General features: G+C 38.5%; 2 protein-coding genes across 4 annotated transcripts; both read right to left on the bottom strand.

Moving 5' to 3' along the window:
- Positions 1–1,216: 1,216 nt before the first annotated feature.
- Positions 1,217–12,863, bottom strand: RB195_012733 (uncharacterized protein; the record flags this gene model as incomplete). Of its 3 annotated transcripts, XM_064202242.1 has the most annotated exons (16): positions 1,217–1,268; positions 2,318–2,392; positions 2,502–2,512; positions 2,901–3,056; positions 3,813–3,887; positions 4,075–4,188; positions 4,985–5,056; positions 5,734–5,877; positions 6,358–6,524; positions 6,591–6,744; positions 8,527–8,685; positions 8,740–8,862; positions 10,027–10,143; positions 10,940–11,053; positions 11,116–11,215; positions 12,838–12,863. In XM_064202242.1, 16 exons carry the CDS (start codon positions 12,861–12,863, stop codon positions 1,217–1,219), a joined length of 1,659 nt encoding a protein of 552 aa, XP_064058123.1. The 3 variants fall into 3 exon arrangements, with proteins under 3 accessions (XP_064058123.1, XP_064058124.1, XP_064058125.1); XM_064202243.1 differs by lacking the exons at positions 1,217–1,268; positions 2,318–2,392 and having other exon boundaries at positions 2,474–2,512; XM_064202244.1 differs by lacking the exons at positions 1,217–1,268; positions 2,318–2,392 and having other exon boundaries at positions 2,474–2,512; positions 8,587–8,685.
- Positions 12,864–13,902: 1,039 nt separating this feature from the next.
- RB195_012732 (uncharacterized protein) lies at positions 13,903–15,596 on the bottom strand (the record flags this gene model as incomplete). Its single annotated transcript, XM_064202241.1, has 4 exons — positions 13,903–14,052; positions 14,148–14,249; positions 15,259–15,417; positions 15,516–15,596. The coding sequence occupies 4 exons, from the start codon at positions 15,594–15,596 to the stop codon at positions 13,903–13,905; spliced, it is 492 nt and encodes a 163-aa protein (XP_064058122.1).
- Positions 15,597–27,201: the final 11,605 nt, after the last annotated feature.

Genomic DNA, 27,201 nt, shown 5'->3' with positions numbered 1-27,201 from the left:
TTTCAATAGTCGATAAAATAAAATCCCTCATTCTCCTTTGCCCCTTCCAGACGTCGAAAAAAATACATCCCTTTCCGAATTAAAACTAGCAGATTAACTTTTACGTCACAATGTCCCATTTCTATTCTTTTTTCTATCTTCGTTTGAAAATGGCTTCCGAATTTGCACTGTGTTCTCCTTTTTTGAAAATCTCACTCCTTCTCGAACATCATGTGGGATCAAGAAATGACAACAAAGAAAAGAAAAGCAGGATCAAGAAAGATTTGAGAGCTTAGAAAGAGATAGAAAGCCGTAAAAGTGACAGAAAAACATGAGAAATGTATTCCGTCGTTTTTTTTTTCTTCGTTAGTGTGGAAAAAAAAATGAACGAGGAGGCGCCATGACTGGGAGTATTTTGGTAGCGGTGACTGAGTGTTTCTTCAGATTGATGGCATAAAATCAAACATTAAAGTGGTCCGGACGAAAAAGTTGTGGAAAAATATTACCAAAGGGCTAAATGAACTAAATAATAGGTTCATAAAATGTTTAAAAATTGCATCATAGCTTAGATAATAGCTTTCTGCTTCCCTAATTGGATATGAAAAACTTATCGCCATTTATACGGGGGAGGGGGTCCTGTCTGGATCATCCGTTGTTAGAACAAATTGAAGTGTAGAAAAGGTGAACCTCGTCCGACATTTTAGACGTTTGATCGGTTCAAAAGATGGGTGACTTAGGATTAACATTTTTATTCCAGAAAAAGAATTTTTTTTTCCAGAATTTTAACACTGTATTTTAAAAATTAATTGGAAAACATCAGCAACAATACAGGAATCTTTGATGGACAGGTATAACGGTTATTAGCAGCAGTTATTTCGTTCTTAGGATCTCGAAAATTGCCTATTTCTCATTAATTTCTTGAGAAAATTCTATATAATCAAGTTGAGTCCATGTCTCATCAATTTCTAGAGAAAATTCTATATAATCAAGATGATTACCAGGTCATATAATCTCTACTTGTTTGAAAAAAAAATGGAGAATACTAATTTATTAACCTGTTTATACGTTCTATTGCGAATTTTCATTCGATTGCTTTATGTATGCATACAGATAGCAGATATTCAAAAATTATTACTTATATATTGTAATAATTAATAATATCGAGGAAAAAAGTAGACAATGTACACTCCTTTATCATACAAACATTCACTTCTCATTCTTAACAATTTATTCATTTTTAAATAATTAAATTAGTGCCATCGGCTTGGGTATTGTTGGCTTCGTCAAGCCTAAATAACAGTATTTATATTAAACAAAACAGGGATGTGTAGACTTTCAATCTGGAATAAATTTACTATTTGACGAATTAACGGAATGTTTTAGTAGTTAGTTAATTCTTTTTTAATTTTTTTTTCTGCACATGACACCAACATTTACATATCTCCGGAACTGCGAGTTTGTTATTGTCTAGCTTTACTTTTTTTTGGCTGTATAGAGTTTGTGTGTGATTTTGTATTGATGTGTATGGCCCGTTAACTTCTGGAATTTCAATAAATCATTGAATATTCGCCTGTTTTTTTTAATGGAAATTTGAGGAAATTAAAGATTTTTGCCTATACTACACTGGAAACACGCAACTTTGAGCGATATGGGCACCAAGAGAACGAAGACAAATCTACAGGTGTCGCAAAACTCTATTTTGAGCCATACCGATCGTTAAGGGGTGAGTGTAGCGCAGTCGGTAAGAGGTTCCGCTGCCTGCACGATCGATAGGAGGTTCGAATCCGCCCCGGTGCTCACCAAGTCTTTCATCCCTTCGAAGTCGATAAATTGGTATCCGAGACTTGTCTGGGAGGATAAAAACACTGACTTGACTTATTGGTTGGCCACCGCAAGTCATTGTGTAGGCCAGATACACGTTCGTAAACCTCAAACGATTCTGAATTGAAGTGAACGTGGTGGGGGATCCCGAGCGGATTGATTAACGCCAGACACCTTATCCTTTATCCTTTACCGATCGTCGCTAAGACGCTGATATGGGCTATCTACCGTCTATTCATTATATTTAAAATGAATCTATGATCTTTGTTCAAGAAGAAGTCAAGGGGGAGACCTTCGAAACTGTAACCCCATAGATCGTGAGAGGGAACCGTGGCAAGAAGGCGCCAATGATCCCACGCCACCTTCCGAAGGGTCCCGAAGGGATCAGGCTGTAACAGAGGGTTAGGAGGACTGTCGACGAACTATGGTATGATATCCTTTACATCATCTTCCTCAATGTGCTCCCATATAATGCTCAGGATTTGAGAGTGAACTAAAAGTGGAACGTGAAACAAACCTTGTGTTAAAAAGAAACAGCACTCCTATGAATACAATATTTAAGAGTTTTTGAGTTAGTTTTTGATTCTTGAAACTGAAATAAAATAAGGTTTCTAAATAAATGATCCGAGACTGGAAAACGAAATCAAAAACCTTCCCATGCTTTTGTAGCTTTTTATTTGTTCACATTTATTCTTGATGACGTCACTGTAGCCTGAAATGTGAAATTAATTAAAAACGTAAAGAAACAACTCGAGACTTTTTACGTCTTAGAATACAGAGGTTCCCATTTTTTCTACAATTTTCAATTTTTCGTTTCCTATTTTGCGTTTAGTATTTTCTCTGAGAGAAAATTGCCATGGAACTATTTTTCAGTTACTTTTTAGTTGCTTTTTCTTTTCTTTATGCTCTTCAAAACTGTGCAGACCAAGATCCGAACATCAAATAACAATAGTCATGAAGTAGAAATCAAATCATAGTTGCTTACTCTATCTTAAATTTCATTAGTCTGACCTTCCTTGACCTTGAAATTGAGTTTCTACGAAACTTTTTTTTATCATAATATACACTATGTCAACTAATGCTTAACACTCCAAACTCACTCTCGTACGCGTTTCGTCAGCGTCTTGAGAAACTTCCGTCTTTTTTGGTCGTTCGTAGTTTTTATTCTTTCTTCGCAAACTTGCAAACGCACGATGTTTTTCGTTTGAGAGAGAAGTTTTTACCATAGACTTATTAGTCGATTTCAGTTTCGGGTCCTGAATAAAATTTACTGAGATTAAGATTACAATTAATCCATGCATAGAATACTCCTTGTCAGCGGGTTGCTTTCATATGAAAATTTGTGCAGAACCGACTGCCAACTGCGAACGATATTTTAGTCAATGAATACTTCTTTACGTCTTCTTTTTGAATGGAAATACGCCCTGTACTCTATAGTGTATAAAAAGTAATCTTGAATGGATCCCAGAACAGTTAAGTTCTAAAAAATTTAAGGTCATTGAGAATGCGATGGGGTGGAAAGGTGTAAGCTGTTGATTTGTTTTCGAAAACAGCTTTTGCGAACCACCTAGAACGTCTGCTCCAAGCAGTCAAAGCCGAACATTTAAAGAACCTAAAAGTTTAAAGACACTCAACAAACAACAATGCACTAGCGAAGCTCCGGGGCGCTATCTCTTGGAATACAAAAATCCCAAGCAGTGGAAGACCAGGAGGTTGTTGTACTGTACAAGAAAGGGGACCCGTAGTAACCGATAGATAGTACACCATCTCCTTGTTGCCTCTCATCTACAAGCTCCTTATAAAAGTGATAATGAGCAGGGTTGAAAAAGAAATATTATGATGAAGTACAGCCAGCAACCAAAGTATCCAGAAAAGTTCTGTACGATTGAAGACTCTTTTCGAATTCGACATCGACTCAAAAACGTGGTAATAGTTTAGGTATCGAGAAAATGAAAACAAAGGTTTAAAGCATCGACTAAGATGATAAGACCATCAAAGTATTTTCACGTTACCTTGGGAGTGCTAAAATCAACATTATCTTTTTGATTTGCAGCAAGACCAGAATATTGTTCGAGCCAATCGACGATCTAAAATCGAATATCGCCTCATATGTGCAAACGGGGAAAGATTTGATCAGTTAAATGTAAATCACTAAACAGAACTTGAAGAAGTTTCAAAAAATCAAAATTTTAGCTGCTTTTTAAATGAAAGAGCAAAAACTTGTTCCTATTATAATAAAAACTACAGCAAGAGGAAAACTAAACGTGCGCTTACTTTCTCCATGTCCGCTCTCTTATCAGGTTCTTTATGCCACATTTTCTCCTTCACAAAATCAACCACCTCCTTAGGCGTCTCCTTAGGAAAATTGTTCGTTTCGCCTTCAATGATCTAGAATGATAGTCAAAGGCATCACTCCACGAATCTGAGGTGGCACGGATTTCAGGTGGAGTATTCGTATACGGGATGGGAGACTATGCAGAGGGGGGTGATTCCGTTGATTTCTTCCTAATTGCCGTAAAAACGGCCCGGAAGATACGGCTTCACTCGGCGTTTTGGCGCACTATTTTCTACAGGGAGTTCGACTGGAGCGCGCCAGCCTTGCGCATCACATGCGCAGTATACGAATACTCCACCTGAAATCTGCATCACCTCAGATTCGTGGGGTGATGCCTTTAATGTGACCGTGGTAGCTGATTCGTGGGTTACGGTGTCTGCGTTCTGTAGTTTAGTTTCCTGCAGTTCCTTCACACCTTTCAAGTCTCCTAATTCCACATTTTCCAAAATTCGCTCCACATTTTTTTTAGGAAACATTAGAACTTCGAAGGTTTGTCTGAGTTGCATTAGTCCGGAATCATAATCCGGACTAGTCAAGTAACAGAGAAGCTAAGCACGGAAGAAGCTGCTGTTTTTTTTTGTTAGAGGACGGATATATAAATGATGACGTCTTCTTTCTAAAATGGAGACTTGTAGCATTCCTTGTACTGTAATAAAGGTGCATTGTCGGATATTATTATTGACCATTGTTGCAAGTGCCAGTAGAGAAAACCAGGCTGAACTATTTTGCACCTCCTGTACTACGTACAAGAAAGAGTGCAAACGGGAATGGATTCTGGCGTCGTGCCAGAACAATAACAAACAGAAGACCAGAAATTCGATGCTGCACTCCTCCGAACCCTGCACCCACCTTTTTCCGGGCCACTGCAGCTGCAACTTCTCCGTATGGGTCCTGAGCAGAAAATATCTCGTAAACAAGTACCTAAATGCCAATAGTCAACTGGAGACTCGTGAAAACAAATAGGAAAGAAGAGTACGGTGGTATAATCTAGCGAAGATCACGAAAAAGGATTAGCGTATAATTTTACGCGAAGAAATCTTACTGCGACACTTTAAAGGCAGCGTATCAGGAAACCGACCAGGTTGGAAAATCTGTGGGAAGTTATGGAGTTTAGTACAGATTACGGCTATGAGCGAGTCCATTCAATCCCCGCCCCCAATCATCCTGAAAAACAACGTGGGAAACGGGGTTTTTTTTCCTACGAGGAACGTGTAAACGCCCTACTCTTTTGCACGCGTCAACGATCGAGCGGTCGAAGATCAGTAATTTCTTCTCACCAACCTATTCATGTGAAAACAATGATTTGACTGCTGAGACATAGACCGGTGCACGTGCAAGAGGCGCGTTCCAACGTAACTCGTAGGAACAAATACCGTTCCCACGCCATTTTTCAGGACGATTAGGAAAAATTGAGTGGGACAACGCTCATAATTGTAATCTACACTCCACACTATATATTTTCCCACGTGTTTCCCAACAATCCGTCATGATATGATCTTTTTCATCATTTTCATGATATGATGCCTTTAATTTCGAGAGATGTATGCGTGATACATGGAATGATGGGCAACAATAGAGTTATTGGTCTGTAAATTCACTCCGAACGAGTACACGTCGCTCTTTTGAGAGAAATTGTACGTTGTTATGCTCTCGGGAGCCATCCAGCGGACAGGCATTTTCTTTGCGGACTTCATTTTGTAAACGACGCCATTACGTGAAAGCCCGAAGTCGGATATTTTCACCTAAAAAGTAATAACATATGTTTGGGAGTAGAATCATAGGTTTGAAGGCAGCATATCGCGAATCTGGGGTGGGACGGATTTCAGATGGAGTATCCGTATACGGGGTCGTAGATTATGGAGACCAGGGTGGTTCCGCTCGGCTCTCCCTGAATCACTGCAAGCAGCCGCTCTCTGTTTTGTACTATGCCTTCCATGGCAGCGCGCCACCTTTGCGCACGTAGCGTCCCTTGTTGCCTATCGGGGCAGTCCGAATTGATTTCCGACGAATCGCAGGGCGGAGGCGGCGCAAGGGGTGGAGCGATGCAATAGATGGTGTCGTACAAAACAGCATTCTGGAGGCGGCTGTTTGCAGTGATTCAGGGAGAGATGAGCGGAACTGCCCCCGTCTCCATATTCTACGACACCGTCTACGGATATTCCACCTGAAATCCGCACCACCTCAGATTCATGGTATGCTGCGTTTAAAAGTAGCAATAATACCGCAGAGTCGTGATCATAGAGACAATTTCTGGCAGCTATATCTCTGTGCAGTATCTTCGCCTTGTGTAAGTAATCTATCCCCCATGCTGCTCCAAGAGCCATTTGAACCCTTTCATCTATGCTGATTGATTGCTTGTTTTTCTTCAGATAAGTTTTTAGAGATCCTCCTAAAAAGTGGATCTTACACGTGCCAGTCAATCTTAAGAATCAAATAATGTTGCAACTTCGATTACCAGCAACGTATTCTAGAAGTATATAAAGGGGACGTTCAAGCACTCCTACTCCATAAAGTTTTACCACATTTGGATGACGAAGACCCCGCATAAGCCTAGCTTCTTTCATCACTTCTTTTATTATCTCTTTCGAAATTTCAGCGTCCGTTTTGATCTGAAGCAGTTTATTAGGTTTTGAATGTATGAATTCGTACGTGAAAGCGTACTACTTGGTACACGAAACGACATCGCAGACAAACTTTCAACCGCCTCTGAAAAATTGTATCGACATCGGCTCAGGGGCAGCACACCAAAAAATTGACAACGTTGGGATCTCTAGACGAACAGAAAGAGCTGGGAAAGCAGGCCATGATTATGAGCGCCATCACGCTGTTCCTGATTTTCTTCAGAAATATCATGAGAAACGGCCTTGCCGATCGAATTTTCCTATAGGGCGCATTTGCGAGCGTAAGCATACGCGCAACGTCCAGCAACAAGCGGTGGAGACAGCATCACCAGCCCAATTACTCTCTGTTTGCTCACGGACGTCACTGTGTCACAGGATTATTTCTAATGCCTTTTCTGATGATAATTGGAGGGAATTACGTATGATCTCGCTCAGACTAGGAATCTGCACTCTGAACCTTGCCCTTTTGTTGAGAGGTCCCAACGCAGCCAATCCCGTTGTACACTGCCTCTAAAATGTTTAGACGTCCAGATTTATTGTGCTAGTCAGTAGAGTTTTGAAAGATAGGTTGCAGTTAATAAATAAACAGTGTAATAAACGGCTTCCTACGAACTAGCACCGCATCGGGTTTTCGAGGAGAAGCTTCTCATGAATGTTTCAGTGAATAATGTCTGTAATTCTTTGTCTTAAATGATTAATGTGCTTATGTGTATATAAGTTTATGTGCTTTTTGAAATTACTAAATTGTCCTCTGCTTTACTGTTCGCTTGACTCATCCCTGCTTATTCTCATTCTACTCTTCTCGTTGCTGGATTTTCTATTGTTTATTTGTATTCATTCCTCGCCTCTTACTCTGGGTACGCCTTTGAGCGTAATAAATAAATAAATAAATAAATGTCGTTGATACGTGATACGTTGCTTCACATAACCCCACAAGTAAAAGTCTAAGTTGATCGTGCTGGCCAGGGGTTGACAGAACCCCTGCCTACCTACCACTGGGGGAATGTTGTATCCGGAAGTTCACGGGCAGTGGCGTAGTGTGGAGGCGCACGTCATCTTAAAAGATGACACTTCCTGGTAGTTCTCACGTATAGCCTCCACAGTCTCGTCACTTACCGATAGCCTACCAAAACGGAATTTCTCCATCAAACTGCCGGTATCCTTCAACTGCTTATCTCCCTTAATAATATTATTCCTACGCGGTTGGTGGCGGTTCGTTGTACGCGATATTCACGTTGTATTTTGGTCCCGGACTCAAACTTTGCAAGCCACAGAACACACTGGACGTTCCTACCGCTCACATTTCGACTGGCACGGACGAGTGGTGATCCGCAGTTCGTGGTGTTGCGTCGTCACCTGTGTGCGCGCACGCTTGCGCATCACACTGCGAAAACTACGAAGGTCTTCTTCCTAATTGGTAAAGATTTCACATTTTCACTTTTCTATCTTGTTTCGTTGCTTTCATGTGATAGTTTAGAAGTGCACCATGACTTTACGGACATCCTCTATAAGTTGATGGATCATAAAAGGCGACCTGGGCGGAAGTGGATGGCGTGGAATATAATGTTGTGTCCGCCCAGGTCGCCTTTTATACGCTTGTGTATAAGATAGTAGCAGTCATTTTTCAAACTATATTTTACATTCCCACATAGTAGCTCATAAATGTTATGAATGCTGTTTGCGTTTTACCTGCTTAGGACAGATATTTCTTAAGTATGTATATAATTTTCAGCATAATTAGCATAACATGCTTAGCATAACTTCACAAACCGATTTGACTGCAGCATTAACGACATTTCCGTTTTTTAGTGTAAGTTTTGCTCTCTTCACCTCTCCATATTGTCCTCTTCCGATGCTTTTTCCAACTTTTACATTCTTGTGTTGAAATTCCCAATTCGTTAAACCGATACCACGAGTCAGTATTAATTCCTAATTGAAATAAGTGGATTAAACTTGAAATAAAACGATTTAAATCTAATCAACCTTATCGTTAACAGTGAAAGTGTTCTTCTGATGATGTTCAAACATATCGGCAACAGATTCAAACTTATGCTTTGGATCAACGTACGTTTTGCCCGATTTCACATGAATCATGAGGTTTCGAATCTAAAAAGTTGGTATAAATACAACGGAATATCTGTAATTCTCAGGAGTTTAGATGTAGGTACGTACAATGTTGGACAAAAGTCGAACGTATTTTACTTCTCCATGTTTCTGCTCTGATATCTCCATTTTTTATATAGTATTTTCATATTTTATATCATATTTTTTTAATATTTTTTACTTATTTTTTGTATATGTATTTGTTATATATTTAGGATATTTGGTTGAGAGTGATGTAAAATGTGCAACTTTGTTAAAGAAAAGACGAATCCGCATAGAAAAAACTTGACGATCCGGACTTATCGATAATATCGTGGATAAAAGTTCAACAATTTCTCGGTTTTTGTGTCGTTTTTATTACTTGAGCCCCCTGTTTTTGCTCTTTTATCATTTATTTATTATTCATCGCTTTCATACCAAATTTCTTTGTTTCATGTATGGGTAAAAGACTCTTAAAGTGGAAGAACTAGTTATCAAAGCTGTTTCTTGGTGTCCAATGAAGAAAGAAGTTAATGGTACGGGTATAGACTACAGAAAGAAAATTTGCAATTTGGAAAAACTTGAAAGTCTGGTTTTGGTTTGTGGAAAGTTTGATGAAGTTATAATATTCATTCAAGCGTTGTCGCTACAATTTGTCAGCGTTTCTAGAAGTAGGAAGTTATTGAAGAAAGTTATCGAAGTTGAAGATTTCTGATAGCAACCGGCTAAAGAAAACCGCTGAAAGTATTCGTGTCTTCCAGAACCGTCCAAAGTTGTTCATTTGGTAGAGGAGTGTTTGCTGGGAGAAAGTCTCGTAAGGGTCCCTTGAGCATCTCACGCTGGATCTAAGAGATCCTCCTAGTATTATCTCCCCGTACTGATACCGTTATATTCGAAAACAAACATTCCAGACAGATATATAATTGGGTCAAAACGACATGGAGCACGGACATCTGCGTAAGCGGCTGCGCTTGTCAGCGGTGCGGTGGAGCGCAGCGGTTGAAATCGAGGTGGGACAATGGTGAACCGCAGAGATGGGTGGCGGTAGTGAGGATCCTCACTCGATCCCAACCGCTACGCTCCACCGCACCGCTTCCAGCGCAACCGCTTACGCAACTCTTCGTGCTTCATGTCGTTTTCATCCAACTGTAGTTAGTATTTATAAGACTCTGATAGAATCACCATTACCATTTCAAGTCGTTCGGACTCTGTCGCTTTCGTGTACGAATCATCTGGATCGAACATTACACAAATTATTGGGGAGATCTTCCGTCGCACTTCGTTTGACTTTGTAGTGTAAAATGTCTGAAATAAAACCATTTATGGCATACATATACATTACGTTACCGTCTATGAAGTTTTTTCTGTAGACTAAAGCACTCTAGCTATAAGAAGATCGCTATTTTACGGTACGATTCGCGTCGAGTCGAAAATGTCTCGTTTTGAATAACATGGGAAGGTGAAAAGGTGGATAAATAAGCGCTGCAAGATGCAAAAAGATCAGAGAAATCGTTTTCTCGGGGTCTTCTTTGTGTTTATTTTGTTCAATAAAAACTACAGTCAACTAGAACGAATTATAACATGCGACAGAAATTCGATCCACAAAGATTATCGTAGATCCATTAAGAGGGGGGGGGGGGAGACCCGAAGCGCCCCAAAATGAATTTTTACAGACCTTTTTTTTTTGAACAGAAGGGTTACGCTGACCCAATGTGTCTTGTTTTGATTTGAGTCATACAGGAGATTGGATCTGACAGAGGACCATTACTTTTGTGATGGTTCCTTTGCACATATAAATTGATCCGCAAAATATTTTAAAGAATTGATCAGGAACATATACTACATTCTACAATCGGTTAAAAGCGGTGAAACCAATGGAGATTTTCAGAAATTTTCATTGGTATCACGAACAGAAAAAAAATTGGAAAAAAATCCAGATAGTTTTCCCAAAGGCAACAAATGGAATATGGATTAACGCTTTACTATGGATTCTGTACATGATGCCACTTCTTTTTTGCATTTTTCTTTTCTTTTTCTCCTTGTTTTCTTTTTTTTGCCGGTCTAAGCTGCTTTTTTATTTAGTGAAACATTATTTTTTTACCTCAGTCGATCGCACTAAAAAATCTCCATGTTTTGTCAATATCGACGGGATGTCTTCACGTGGTAGATATCCATGATAATAGTGCTGCGAAGCAATCCATGGGTCTATTTTATTCTAAATTCAATTGTTCTAGCTGTTTAACTTTGAAAATTCTACTAATTCCGCATTCCGCTTGCCTTCTCTGCTATTGATGATTCTGAATGTGCTGTAGTGGCTGCACGTGGTGAGGTCCCTTCAGCGGAGACGTTTTTGGTGCTTTCCGCCATCGGGTCGAGTCTTGTAGAAATGAACGTCTCCATAATGGTTAGTATCTCCTTTGTTTACGAATTATTGATAACGTCAAAAGCGGAATGGCTGGAGGTGTTGATAGAGTAGTTTCAGAACTAAAATACCTTCCAAGCAGCCTTTAAAGGCAGCATACCACGAATCTGGGGTGGTACGGATTTCAGGTGGAGTATCCGTATACGGGGTCGTAGATTACGGAGACCGGGGTGGTTCCGCTCATCTCTCCCTGAATCACTGCAAGCAGCCGGCCCCTGAATACTGTTTTTGTGCAATGCCTTCTATTGCAGCGCGCCACCCTTGCACACGTAGCGTCCCTTGCTGCCTATCGGGGCAGTCCGAATTGATTTTCGACGAATCGCAGGGCGGAGGCGGCGCAAGGGGTGGAGCGTTGCAATAGATGGCGTCGTACAAAACAGCATTCTGGAGCCGGCTGCTTGCAGTGATGCAGGGAGAGATGAGCGGAACCACCTCGGTCTCCATAATCTACGACACCGTATCCGGATACTCCACCTGAAATCCGTACCACTCCAGATTCGTGGTATGCTGCCTTTAATCCAAAAAATTTTACTTTGAAACCATCTTTACTCGCTTACGTGAATTAATCGGTGGATTGGTACTATTCCCTAGTGGCAAACGTGGTTCCCCGCAGTCGTACTTGAGCACATCTCTACCCAAACCTCAATCTAAAGCATCGGCTAAGAAAGAATCCATCCATTTCTCACTCTCTCATATTCTGCGGGGCTTGACGTCTCGCGTGAACTGCCTATCGACGCTGATTGACCAAGTACCTAGGTCGACAATATCGGGAGCGTAACGAAACGAAAAGGTGTTACCAAAGATTCCCTCCAGGCATTTGACCTATTTGGCCTGGATTTTGGTGCTGTGCTGGAGAACAGCACTTTTTTAACGATAAAATATAAAAAGTCACTGGCGTACCAATCCACTTGGGATACGCCAACTCGTTTTACTGTAATTCGTAATCGTTGAGGTTTTGGAACCCTTGTAGCCTTACTAAATGACTTGCAGGTGCCAACGGATAATCAATTCAGTGTTTCTATCCTCCCAGACGAATCTGGTACCAATTTATCGACCCCGGAAGGATAACAGGCTTGGTTTGCTGTAGGGCGGTTTTGAACCATCGACCGTGTGGATCTCTAACCAAGTGCGCTACACCCGCCATTTTTTTTTAACGATATCTAGGTGAATTTTGTCATATTACCGTGAAAGTTAGTAACTTTACTCAGATGCCTGGTTGCATTTATTATAAGCACAGCCACCGTGAGCTGGTGCCAATCAGACTCGTCTACGCGGCTCCAGACCATCCATATTTTTTTCAGCAAGTTTTGATGACTGCCTTTAATGCGAATTCATATATTGCTCAAATTTAAACTTTTGATTATGCGAGCCTTATTATAGCTGGACCTATTGCTGCTTTTCTTAAAATAAGACATATGCAAAAATTCTAAATCCGACGTTTTGTGGAATCGTCCCTTCAAAGTTTGAGACAGGATGATATCGTCTATAGTTTATTCGAACAAACACAAAGTCTGTTACGAAGATATCTGAGCATATTTTCTTTCCGGAGTAATGTCTCCGTAAATACGAATCTTTACCTTTGGGAGTTATTCGTAGACAGCATGGGGGAGCTCTGGATGTATGTATGATCACAAAGGTGTAAATTAGGTGATGACGTCCTCAGGTGAAGACAAAGGAGAACCTCTCGCGATGATCAACCTCCCGTGCATTTTGCAGCGAATTCAAAGTGCTCTCGATGTTTTGCGAACCTGAGCATCTCGAGGAATGAATGGATGCCTTTTTCTCTAGTATATTTTGGGTATTACCTGACCTTTGCCTTTGCATAAGAAAATTACTTTGAGTAGAATGAATATACACTCCTAAAAGCATACCATTGAGGAATGTCAAAGCTTTCTACGGTTTCCATGAGTGTTTCCGTCTCAACCACAGCGTGAAGAACGGTGCAGTTACGTAAGCGGTTGCGCTCGAAGCGATGCTATGGAGTGTAGCGGTCATGGTGGAACCCTTGCTAGCACTATTCCTCGCGATGGTCCCACCTTGATCCCAACCGCTACGCTCCACCGCGTCGCTTTGAGCGCAGCAGCTTACGCAACCGCACTGCGCTTCATGTCGTTTTGGCCCGACTATAGCATCTTTTCTCTACTGCGATAATTGAATGAGTTTTGAAAAAATGTGCGAGTCATCAGTCCTACTCCGGACTTAGATAAAGGTACTTACACTTGATTATTCTGATCAATGTGCACCTCATACATACTTATCTGTATGGTCATTTCCGTGGTATAGTCTGAGAAATGGCAACATAATTTGTAATTTTTATAATTACTAGAAAAAAAGAATGAAAGAAGAAACAAGAAGAAGCATGGTGTAGTGAAATCGAATTCAAAAGCGAAAAAATAGGCGAAAGAACGTGAAAAAAAGTCATTTAAAAAATAGCCACTAATAGGATAACCTGCATGTTGCTGCCTATTCATGCATTCATAACTACCCGTTCCGAAATATCACATAGATTTGAAGAAGAAATTTTAAAAAAATGGAATGAAAGCGTTTAAAGCGTTAGGAGAATAAAATCTACATCTAAATTTTGAGGTAGAAAATAGAAACCCAAGCTAGAAAAAAATACACATCCCTCTTTCTAGAAGTTTTTAGAAATGTCCTTCAAGAGCTTCTATCTCTATATCTTCAGTGGCCATACCCCATTCATTAATAAAAAGATCTGAAACATTATTCGAAGTGAATACGGAGCACCAGAATAAGCAGAACGACCAGGTGATTGTTTCAAACACATGGTTCACCTGGAAAAAAAAGAATTTCAACTCATCTCACTTGTGCCTGTCCTACTGTATCTGTTCTGTTATCCTCAAGAAATGAGAAAAATCCAAGAACCCACCAAAACATAGTTACGAATTGAATCATCACCGATATGAGCTACTAATAGTACAATTGTACACAAGAACGTAAGCGTAAGACCAGTAAGGTTGAAGGCCATTTCCTTAACAAACTACGTAAAGGATTAAGGATAAAGGATAAAGTGTCTGGCGTTAATCAATCCGCTTGGGACCAGCCATCACCTTCACTTCAATTCAGAATTGTTTGAGGTTTACGAACGTGTAATTGGCCTATACAATGACGTGCGGAGGCTACCCGATGTGTCATATCAGTGTTTTTATCCTCCCAGACAAGTCTGATACCAATTTATCGACCCCGAAGGCTTGGTTGGCACTGGGCGGGGTCGAACCTCTGATCGATCGTGCAGGTAGCGGAACCTAACTCCTTATTATTGGACTTTATCGAAATAAAACGAATTCCTAGAGCCTTATGAGTCACTGATTTGTGATTGCAATGAACTGATAACCATAGAGAAATTATTCTATTCAAAGGAATGCGCAGTCCTGCCTACATCTCAAAAAAACTTTAAAATTAAAAATTAAAATTGGAAATCAAAGAAAGAGCTAGGTGTTCGAAGGAAAATCTTGGAATCTCAAGCGATAAACAGTTGCGAAGCATCAGTTGTTCTCATTAAAATACTAAATTAAATAATTAATTGACGTACTATGTTAAATAATATTAATACTATATTGAAAAATAATTGAAGTACCATATTAAATAGTAAATGACGAGAATATATAACACAAGACGCCTTAAAGCGGTAAGAGAGTCCAGTGGCCCTGGATAAAGCTTGAGCATTTGATTTTTACTTCATAATAGCAATAATCAATAAGATCAATCGTAATCAATAAGATAAGTACAATAAATAAGATTTATTAGAAGAGCAGTTAAAGTCGAACCCTCCTTCCCCCAGCGCATCCCTACAGGGATTGATCAACGCCGTACACTTCATACTTTATAAATAATGAATATATTTATTTTTAAATAATAAAATAATAAGTAATAAATAGTAATAAAATGACGTTTCATTTCATTTGTTTTTCATTTTCACTTTTATTCTTTACTTCATCTTCATTTCTAGTAAATTTTCATTGATTTTCTAACAAACATACCACTTTTTTCCAATAAAATTTCTGTACCATAAACCAAAGCGAGATCGATGCAGCTGCACAACCCAATAGATTAAATATGGGAATAACAAAGAGCACGATACCAATATTGTCTGGATGATGCTTCCATTGCCATACAAATACCGTTAAACTGCTAATAATCTGAAATTACAAAGAAAATAATAAAGAAAAGATCAATTTTTTGTTCATTTAAAGCGAGTTTTGCTTAGTTACTTAATTTTAACTAATAAATAACTTACTAAAATATACGCTTTAGCCACTGATAGCACAGAAAATGGATAATAAATAAGATACTTCAATGGTTGACGACTGGACGGCATTTCATATTCTGTAAAATATTCAAATAAAATCCAAGCGACCCTGTTCTTCCGGAATCTCATAATCAATAATTCGTTGAGAGAATAGGTTAGATTCAAAGAGGTCTTCAGATATGTACACACTATGTTGGATCTTTCTTCTAATAAAATATAAAACCTGCTAAAAACTTACAGTTCACTATCATATTATTGTTTAAAGTGTTTTAGATTTGCTTTTTTCGTTTTTTTTTTTTGTAACTACAGCTATAAAATTGAAAAGAAAGATGATTGATTTAAAGATTTAAAAAGAAAAAGATTTAATTGCAGACATGAAAAATTTAGTTGGAATTAGTTGGAATTTAGTTGAAAAAATTTAGCCTTACCGCTGCGAATGGGACTATAGTCGGCTCAAAACGGCATGAAGCACGGTGCAGTTATGTGGGCGGCCTGCTATCGAGGTGGGACCATCGCAGGCTACACCGATGAGTGGTGCTACCGAAGGTCCCACCAACGATCCTAACCGTCATGCTCCACCGTTCCGCTTCGAGTGCAACCGCCTACGCAACTGCACCGCGCTTCATGTCGTTTTAACCTAACTATTATTATTTTTTATATATTATGTCCTTATATGAAGCGTATAGAATCTATAAAAACTATAAAAACGCGATCCATAACAACGGTTGGATTAGATGAAGCCAATATTTTTAAAGGATTAGGTAAATGTTTCTAAAGGCTTGTACTGGAAAACAAGATAGAATAATAAAATAATAATAATTAATAATAATAATTAATATTTAAATAAGACTTCTCTTCATTTTCTGATGATTCTTTTCATGTCACTTTATTCGTTTTCTGCTGCTGTTGTTAAAAGTTGTTTGCAGCACTCCTCAATGTGTGGATTTTGCAACACAAAAAAGGCAAAAAGTCCAAAATCGGATTCCTCAAAATAAAAATATGGAACTCTAACCATTTGCAATACTACTGAGTAATACTACTTGCATTCCATAAACAAATTATGTTCCATTGCTTTTAAGCTCCTGTTTTTTTTTCTGTTTTTCTTCTCTTTTGTTTTTTTCTTCTCTCTTTTGTTTCTGTACACACCCGTACCGCGTTGTGCTCATCCAATTCGCTGCAGGACCGACGCTCGCCGGTCTCGGAATGTTGTTGCACGTTTAGTCAAAGCATGTATTGGCAAATGTCTATCCTAACAAATTTATGTCCATGTTTACGAGGCAGCTTTCTGCTGCTTCTTTCGTCGAGAAGGACTGCAATGTTTTTTTTTTCCTAACCATTTCCTAACCACCCTTTTCTGCCTCTGTCGAAAAAAAAAAACAAAATCGATTTCACTGGTAGTGTTCCAAAATTTCGGTCTTTCAGTTTTGAGTAACATAATTTAAAGGGAAATTTATGAGTTCCTATTCGGATATGCCACCTAATCGGATTTGCATCGAAAATATCGATCCCAAAAAAGTGGTCTAAAATCGCATTAAGATCATCTAACTCTCATTTTGGGGTGCTATCCTCGTTCAACCTACCTATTCCACCCCGTAATCCTGGCTAATATTTTCTGTAGTCTGTAGTCCAATGAATACAAGCTTCCCAAAAACTTTCGGAGGGGAATGGGGTAAAAATTCCAGTTTGGGAAAATCTTCCATGTTACAGAAAACCTGCTCTTAGTTTACGTTGTAATACTATGCTCTTGAGTGGGATTCCAAAAAAAAAAAGAAATGGTTTAAAATTAGAAAATAAAGAAATTTTAACATAGCCTAGGACAAATTGAATTCATTTTTCCCTTTTTTAAATTTTTCTTAGATAAAACTAGATGCCAAAATAAAATGCTCCTTCTTTCTGGATAACTGCTATCGGATGAATCCGAAATTGTTGCTCGTAGAATTTTCTGGAAGGATCTTGTATAATAACATCATTTTCACTTAATTACAATTATTTTATTATTTTACAAAACGATTATTTTACAAAATGCTGAGGCACTGAACACCGAAAACGAGATTGAAATTTAAAATTTGTCATTTAAAAAAAATCAGACGGCCATAACTATAAATTATGATCCTAATTTACTTCTTTGTAGTTGAACTGTAATTGAACTGTAATTAGGAGGAATTAATAAAAAAAAAACGAAATACAGAAATTTTAGATTAAAAGTAGCTAATAAAGTTAGCATGAACAAAAAAAACTCTCAGATTATTGTGCTTTTCTAAGAAGACATGTTCTCAAAGAAAATGCTTTTGAAAAGGGGAAAATGTGACATTTATGTAAATATTTACGAAATGAGTCAAAATACATTCATCGTTAATGTAAGAGCCTAGAAAATGTAGGCATGCGTCACTACGATTAGAACACGTTTCACTTCACAGAGGTAGCTGAAAAAGAGGTGTTGGAGGACAAAATTTGGAGGAGGTCAAACTCTTTGAGTCGCACAGCAATTGTGCAATTACGGAATAATTCAATGATCCGAGACGATGATCCGCCCAGAGGTTTAAAGACCATGACAAGAAATTGTTTAAAATATTTTAATTCCTTTTGGGGTGACGTAGACGTGGGGTTTTAGGCCTGCCCGTATCCTAAACGAGAGGAAGTGAGAGTTAGGGGAGGGAAATAGCGAAATATGGCAGAGACAACTACAAAAAAAATAAGGTGGAAGAGAGCGAAACAGGTTCCAACTAAGTGTGGATGTTTTTTTTTCACACCAATCTAGTTATTTATATTAGATGCACTTCCGTTTTTCTCACTCCTCGACTCACGAATTGAGGAAATTATTGCACTTTTCTCGCTCATCCTTATCTAAACACTTGGATTGGAAGCTTTGAATCTTTAATAACCGAAATAAATTTTAAAAGAAATCAAATATGATCCAAAATTACACGGGAACGTTCAAAACGGAGGCGAAATCCTTAGAATATTCCGGAGTAGAGGCTTTGCATCTTTAATAACTGAAGTAAATTAACGAAAAATCAAATATGATCTGAAATTATATGGGAGCATTTGAAACGGAAGAGAAATCCTCAGAGTATTCCTTAGTAGAAGCTTTGCATCCTTAATAACTGAAGTAAATTACTGAAAAATCAAATATTATCCAAAATTAAGTAGCAGCGTGTAAAACGAATGAGAAATCCTCAGAATTTTCCGGAATAGAGGCTTTGGATAATTAATAACCGAAGTAATTTGATGAAAAATCAAATATGATCTAAAATTATATGGGAACATTTAAAACGAAGGCGGAGATCCTCAGAATATTCTGGAGTAGAGGCTTTGCATCCTTAATAACTGAAGTAAATTAACGAGAAGTAAATATGGTTTAAAATTAAATGGCAACGACCAAAATGAATGAGAAATCCTCAGAATATTCTGGAATAGAGGCTTTGGATCTATAATAACCGAAGTAGATTAACGAGAAGCTAAATGTGGTTTAAAATTAAATGACAACGATTAAAATGAATGAGAAATCCTCAAAATATTTTTTAGTAGAGGCCTTGCATCCTTGATAACTGAAGTAAATTAAGGAGAAATCAAATATGATCCGAAATTAAATAGCAGTGATTAAAATGAATGAGAAATCCTCAGAATTTTTCGGAATAGAGGTTTTGGATCTTTAATAATCGAAGCAAATTAACGAGAAATCAAATATGATCTAAAATTATATGGGAGCATTTAAAACGGAGGCGAAATCCTTAGAATATTCCGGAGTAGAGGCGTTGCATCTCTAATAACTGAAGTAAATTAACGAAAAATCAAATACGATCTGAAATTAAATGGCAACGATTAAATTGAATGAGAAATCCTCAATATATTCTTTAGTAGAGGTCTTGCATCCTTGATAACTGAAGTAAATTAAGGAAAAATCAAATATTATCCGATTTTAAATGGCAGCGATTAAAATGAATGAGAAATCCTCAAACTATTCTGGAATAGAGAGAGTTGGAAGAGACGAGAAATACTGGGAACGAATGGATGAGCAAGTCGTTCATGTGCAATTCGCCAGGCAATCGGAAATCAGATTTGCCTGCGACAAGCCCTGAAGAGGCCAATGGTTGCTAGTGTCGGGTCTGTTATATTGCTGCCAGCGCACATCCATAATCAGACATGCAAGAAAACTCCTCCGAGACTCAAACAATCGGTCAGTTAGATGTCGCCGAATATGTGGGGAGAGAGAGATTTCGCCATTCGTTGTGATGTTTATTAAAAATTAATATATAAGAGAAAAGTTCTAATTGCAATGACGCAGATTTTTTACGATGGGTTTTTCTAAAACAATGATCTTAAAGAGGCTGAGTCACGGGAATTTATTGCTTTAGTAACAATCTAAAAGTTACAAAAAATACAAACGTATTAAAGAAAACACCAACGTATCTCGCATAACGAAAAAAATCGCAGAAAAATTAAAATTTAAAAAAAAATTCAAAAATTCAAAAATTAAAATTAAAAAATCAAAATTGAATCGAACTGTTGGAACTCGATCCGTAGATTTGAATGGAACTGGGACTTTCGATCGAGATACTACAATCAAAGAACCTAGTTTGAAGATATCGAGAAAAATGAGAGTTTACTACATGAGAAAATGAGAAAATGTAGCAAATTAATACGAGATTAAATCCTTACAAAAAGTAAAAGAATATTACGTGAATTCAAAATAGCTGATCACAGAATTTTCTTCAGAGATAAGAGACAAAACCCACTTAAAGGCATCACCCCACGAATCTGAGGTGGTGCAGATTTCAGGTGGAGTATTCGTATACAGGATGGGAGACTACGGAGAGGGAGGTGATTCCGTTCATTTCTTGCTAATTGCCGTAAAAAAACGGCCCGGAAGATGCGGCGCCGCACAAGACTGCCGCGCTCCAATCGAACCTCTTTTACAAAATGGTGCGCCAAAACGAATGAAGCCGTATCTTCCGGGCCGTTTTTTACGGCAGTTAGGAAGAAATGGACGGAATCACCCCCCTCTTTTACGGCAGTTAGGAAGAAATGGACGGAATCACCCCCCTCTCCGTAGTCTCCCATCCTGTATACGAATACTCCACCTGAAATCTGCACCACCTCAGATTCGTGGGGTGATGTCTTTAATTGATCCTCTAGCAGCCACTTTCTGTTTGTTTGGGTCCCGTGGTGATTTTCTTTTTATCATGATCAATTCCAGAAGTTTGCGTTTTTATATTGAGAACAAATTGAATGTGAAAGTGCTAGTAATTGAGTGCGATGTGTTATCGCAAAGTGAAAATCTAATGGAAGTCCAATACATTTCCAGCAAATTTCTTGTGAGGAATATCCTTCCATCAGCTCCGTTATATGTACTGCCCTTTTCTAAGCCCTTGTGAGGTCTTAAACAGATCCGAGAAATCCTAAATCTGTACACTGACACCCAAATGGGAATGTTGAAAGAAATCTGGAACAATAAAATTCCCAGCAGCAAATTTGATCTGTGGCCGTGTGAAAAACTTACAAATTTCCAAGAAAAAAATCACTACGAACGCTTATGAAAGTACAGAAACAAGACGTTATCTAAAGTTTTGCAACTGTTTTCTCTGATATTTGTAAATTCCTCTTTCATTCGTTTTTTTGACTGAGAAATCCGTTTTTGTAAGAGTTACGGCGTCAACTGTGCACTGCTACGGCTCTATACATTATCACTCATCCTCTGGAGGGGTTAGGTAGAGCTTACTGTTCGGTTACTATTTTTCCCTGTTCACTAGTTTCAAATACATATATAGATTAAAGGCAGCGTAAAATCATGAAATTGACAAGGTACGGAAAAACCCGGGAAAAACGTAGAGTTCGCAGTTGTAGATTATGGAAACAACCGTGACTCCTCTTTTCTCATCTTTTCCTAGTCGTCGTAAAAATAGTAAGGAAATTGGGCGTTCTTTCCTACGAAATCAACTGTGCCGTGTGTACGTTCTGTACGCGCTACTTTCATGAGAGAGCAGTCAAAGATTACCGTGGTCTCCTCAAAATGAAACAAATGAATAGGTTGCTGAGTGGATCGGGAAATACAATAAATAATAATAATAATAATAATAATAATAATAATAATAATAATAATAATAATAATAATAATAATAATAATAATAATAATAATACGTACAATGGTGAGCGTTCTAACGTTAATCGTAGGAAAAAAAAAGCGATTCTCACGCCGTTTATAGGCTGAACAGGGAGATTTGTGCACGATCCACGCTCATTTCCGTAATCTTCAAACTGACCTCTACGTTTTCTCTGCGCTTACCATAAAAGGTCAAATTCGTGGGACGCTGCCATTAAGTTAGTTAAATGAAAATTAAAATAAAAATTATTAATTAAATAAGAGAAATTAAAACAATCAGTTAGTTAAATGTTTTCAATAAATAGGTATTTATCTTTAAGGACGATTTGGCTGAACGATGACGTTTTATTGTCCCAAGGAAGATAAGAGGATGAAGTAAGCTTAGTCTTACTAAGCCTACGAAGGGAACTTTATGAAAACCAACAAATCGATGAGGACAATAGCTTCGAGTAAAGCAGTGGTTAAATTCAGAAGCGTAAAATTATGGATTCGTATTTAAGGAAGATCGTAGCTTTCGACCTTCCTTAAATCTTGGTATAATAACTTCTCGGCTGTTGAAGATAACCAAGAGCCAAAATTTTTAATGCTCTTTCGGCGTCGTTATTTTCGTCAGAGCCAGAAATGAACAGAACATTTGTCACATATCCTCTCAAGCCTACCTTTATTCAGAAAAAACTCTCCTCAACGCTTAAATTTCTACATTAAAACCAAAAAAGTACGAACTGTAGCATGAAACAAAAAAGCACGGACCGAAGTATGAAACAAAAAAAAGCTCAAATCGTTGTGCTTATCTAAGAAGACGCGTTGTTATAATGTTAGCGGACCTCCTTATCATGGGAATGTTCTTGCGATGATAAGAATACTAATTAGGATGCGACCCGAATATGACCACGAAGGTCTTGATAGAGAGCCAGCTCGTTGCTCACGGCCAAGCACTCTTTCTTACTATTCAATTCTGGACCATTAGCGTTTATCCAAGACTCTTAAGATCCGCGAGACACATCTTTGGATTTATACGATGGAAGAAGAGGGATCACTTTGTGTTCGAATGAGAAAACATCTAAAAGGAATGAAGCACACAAACACATTGACCCCTCTCAGAGTTCATTGCTGATAATGTTAAAGGCATCACTCCACGAATCTGAGGTGATGCAGATTTCAGGTGGAGTATTCTTATAAGGGATAGTAGATTATGGACAGGAGGGCGATTCCGTCCATTTCTTCCTAATTGCCGTAAAAAACGGCTCGAAAGATGCGGCGCTGCAAAAGGATGGCGCGCTCCAGTCGAACTTCCTGTAGAAAATAGTGCGCCAGAACGCCTGAAGCCGTATCTTCCGAGCCATTTTTCACGGCAATTAGGAAGAAATGGACGGAATCAACTCCCTCCCCCCTCTCCATCTGCATAGTCTCCCATCCCGTAGTATACGAATACTCCACCTGAAACCCGTACCACCTCAGATTCGTGGAGTGATGCCTTTAAGTGCTTGTTTCTGCATATCTGCCACGGTCCTATCGTATGAACTCCAAATTGTGGCTAGCATAACTTTGGAGAGATCTTGGATAAGCGTTAATGGTCCAGAAATGAATAGGGAAGGAGGAGTGCATATCTGTGACCAACGAGCAAACTCTGCATCAAGAACTTTCGGGGGTTTTGAGTTAAAGGCATCACCCCATGAATCTGAGGTGGTACGAGTTTCAGGTGGGTTATGCGTACACGGGGTCGTAGATTATGGGAAGGAGGGTGATTCCGTCCATTTCTTCCTAATTGACGTAAAAAAACAGCCCGGAGGATGCGGCGCGTGCACAAGGCTGGCTCGCTCCAATCGAACTCGTTGTAGGAAATAGCGCGCCGCAACGCCCGAAGCCGTATCTTGCGGGCCGTTTTTTACGGCAATTAGGAAGAAGTAGGCGGAATCACCTTCTTCTCCACAATCTACGGTCCAGGATATTCGTATACGAATACTCCAATTGAAATTGGAGTATTCGTATACGAATATCCTGAATATCCTGAAATCCGCACCACCTCAGAGTCGTAGGGTGATGCCTTTAAGTCGCATCCTAGCTGGTGTCAGTGCAGCACCTCAACCCGCTTCAGGACCGTTAATAACGGCAACGCGGCCTTTCAGATACCACTCTTCTGATTCTTCTGGTTCCGGATGTTTTATCTTACAGGATAATAACTTGTTCTGGATGGAGCATTTCATGGGATATATTGCAAATGTTCTGACTTTCTAGACTCTTACGAAGGCGACGGCACCGAAACGTTTGCCGTCATGAAGAGTTTTAACTATCTTGACTCCGCTTCACATTTGAAACCAACAAGTTGTATATTATTTATTTATTTATTTACTTATTCACATACACCAATGGTGCACCAGAAAAGAAAGATAAAGAAAATGGAACACACTTTGTTTGAGTCAGAGAATCTTAGGAACAAAAAGAAACTACAAACGTTATTATTATAAGTAATTTTTATATTTATGATTTTTTTTACTATTTTTTAAATGCCAAAACCCAGACATTGGCTGGGGGATTTGGAAAAGCGATCTCTAAGGATCAAATCCCAATCTGGATCTTCGATGACGATGGTACAGGAACGAAATGACTGAAAAAAATGTGTGTTCAGTGGAGACGGGCCATCTAACTATCAAAGTTAATATTTGAATAAAAAGCAAGACCAAGTCAATAAAATCGATATAATCGATGAACACGCATTTCAATGAAAAAAGTAGAAGTAGTTCATAACATGAACTCTTCCTCAAAGTGCCAGCGTGCAATGTTTGCGGACGTAATCGGACAAAGGGATTTTGTGGCCTTAAAATTTTTTCTGAGAATATCCACATCACGCGGTGAAGAAGATTATTTGGATTTTGCTTTGTCAGATTTCATTTTACAGTATCACAATATAGAAAAAATTGAAAATTGAACAAAGCTTTACCTTTTTTTCTTTCTTTAAATGCTGGAAAGACACACAACATTTAAATTTTTCCTTTTCTTTCTTTTTTATTTCCTATGTTTTCTTATTCGTAATCATCGACATTTAAAAGATCAGTTGACAAGGTTTCAGTCGCAAGCGAAGGAAAAAATGCATAGAAATCTTGTGTCGGAGAAACTGAAGAGAATTTTCGCCTAACCTGGTTGTCATATTTGAAATCTTTAAATGTTTAAATCTTTGAATTTAATTTCTAAATGCTATAAAGTTGGTGGAATTACTGTAGTACAAAAGTTTTGTCGCTTTTGGACTGCGAACTTCAAATCATCATTGACTGGGCTCAAACACATCATTATTGATCCGGGTAAGAACCATCACATGCACCATAATTTTCGCAACAATAAACCAGTTTGTTTATTTCAGTACAGTTGAAATCCATGATTTTGTCGACGACGCATTCTTGAAAGACGTATTCTGGATACTGGTGGTTTGTTGAAGTTTTCCTTAGAAGATGTCCAAAAGTTTGAAAAGAAGTGGCTTGGAAAAAAAGTTAAAGTGAGAACGAAGCAAAATTGGAGGGGCAGAAGAAAAAAAAGGAAAACAAAAAGAAAAACGGGCAAAAGGCAGTTGAAAATTTATAGCTCCAGTTTGTTTAATTTTTCTTTATGCAAAATGTGGTTAGACGTTGCGGTTGAACTGGGAGGATTGAGGATTGGACTCTAGGATTGAGGATTGGGGCCCTAATATTGGACAAGGATTGGGCTCTATCTGCTGACCATAGCCGGCCGTAGGTGTACAGTTTTTGGCCGGTTTAAATTTGTTGACCCTACTTCTCTGCCGTAGTATTTTCACCCGATTTCAGGAAGCTGCAGCAACAGCAGACTATCCAAGGGACAAGTGCCGCGATGTTTTTTTTTTGCGAGTTTGATTTTTGGATATTTTTGAAGGCTCAGTCACCTCCGAACTTATAGATGCCTGTTCCCTGTTATGCAATCCACTTTTCATCACACATAACAATCCGATCGATTACTGTTGCGCTCATTTCTGTTGCGTAGAGGATGAAAAGAGGACAATCGGATGAGATAATTTTTTTTCCTCAAACTTTTAGTAAGCTTATCAGCCACCTCACTATCGAGCTTTTTCGCCTTTTCATCTTCTCCGTTTTTCCTCAGATGCCAAACGACCGTAAAATGATGACTTCCAGTATTTATAAAAGAATCCGCTTCGATAAAAGAATAAAACGATTAATCAATCCGCTTGGGACCTGCGCCACCACGGTCACTTCAATCCAGAATCGTTTGAGGTTTACGAACGTGTAACTGGCCTATACAATGACTTACGAGGTCAGCAGATAGGTAATGTCAGTGTTTTTATCCGCTCAGACAAGACTGGTACCAATTTATCGATCCCAAAGAGATGAAGGAAGAATTTCAATTGAAAATCGAGCAATTTCTCATTTTTTTATTTTGATAAAGTGAAATAAGAATCAAAAGACAAAGTGAGGACACATTTGTTTAGGAGTGAAAACTCATAGAAAAGGAATAGCCCTATCCTCCTTTACTCCTACATACACATGGATTATAGTTTTTTATTATACATGCATTTATATTTTATTATTTCTATATCAAACAAACCGCTAGTTCTTTGCTTAGTATCAGGGAGGAATTTGAAAAAAAAGATTTCTTTCAAATTTTCTATTTACTTGAGCTTAACGATCTCCGATCTTAGGATTTGATAGAGTTTGAACGTGAAATCTATCAAAATTACATCCACCCTTATAGAGATTGAAACGAAATCATAAAACTAGCATACTACGTTTTTTGTTACGGAAAAGTTTCCTTAAAGAATGAAGTATAAAGTGCCTGGGGTTAATCAACCAGCTTGCGCCCCCACGTTCACTTCAATCCAGAATCGTTTCAGGTTTACGAACGTGTAACTGGCCTATACGATGACTTGGCTGGGGGCTAGCCGATGTATCAAAAAAAAAAGTCAAAAATGAACAAGAAAGAAGCTGAAATTAAAAAGATGGGTCGTTTTCCCTCAAGTCAGTGTTTTTATCCTCCCAGACAAGTCTGGTACCAATTTATCGACCCCGGCATGAAAGGCTTGGTGATGAGCACTAGGGCGGATTCGATCCTCCGATCGATCGTGCAGGCAGAAGTCAGCGAGATCACTAACAAAATGTGTCCCTACGAACTCAATGGAAAAGAAATTGCCCCTCCATTCCAATGATCACGAAAATCACGAAAATCAAAGAAAAAATCGAAAAAAACACGAAAAAAGTCTTCTCAAAAATTTTGCGTTTAAAAATGACTACTTTTATGATCCGAATAGCCATGAATTCTCGATAGCAACGTTCCTCATTCTTTAAACCGCATCTATGAGCTGAGAAAGAAGTTATGGTGTGAGGTCAGTGCTTGTTTTCTCTACAAAAAAAAAGTAAAAAAAAAGCTGCTGAAATGAAGGCTGAAAAAGAAAAGAAATTGGGAAGAGGGTGAGTGGATTCAAGGAAAAGTAATTTTGTGATTTTTAAAAATTTTTGAAAAAAATCTGCGAAGCATACGTGTCTAACGTCAGCAGCATAAGCACCACCAAAATAGGACTGTGTGAATGGCGATCGGCGGTGACGTGTGGACTATTTC

This window comes from Necator americanus, chromosome V (genome assembly GCF_031761385.1).
Source record: "Necator americanus strain Aroian chromosome V, whole genome shotgun sequence".
NCBI classification, from domain to species: domain Eukaryota; kingdom Metazoa; phylum Nematoda; class Chromadorea; order Rhabditida; family Ancylostomatidae; genus Necator; species Necator americanus.
The sequence above is the reverse complement of the archived record's forward strand: the minus strand, read 5'-3'. Positions and strand labels throughout refer to the sequence as shown.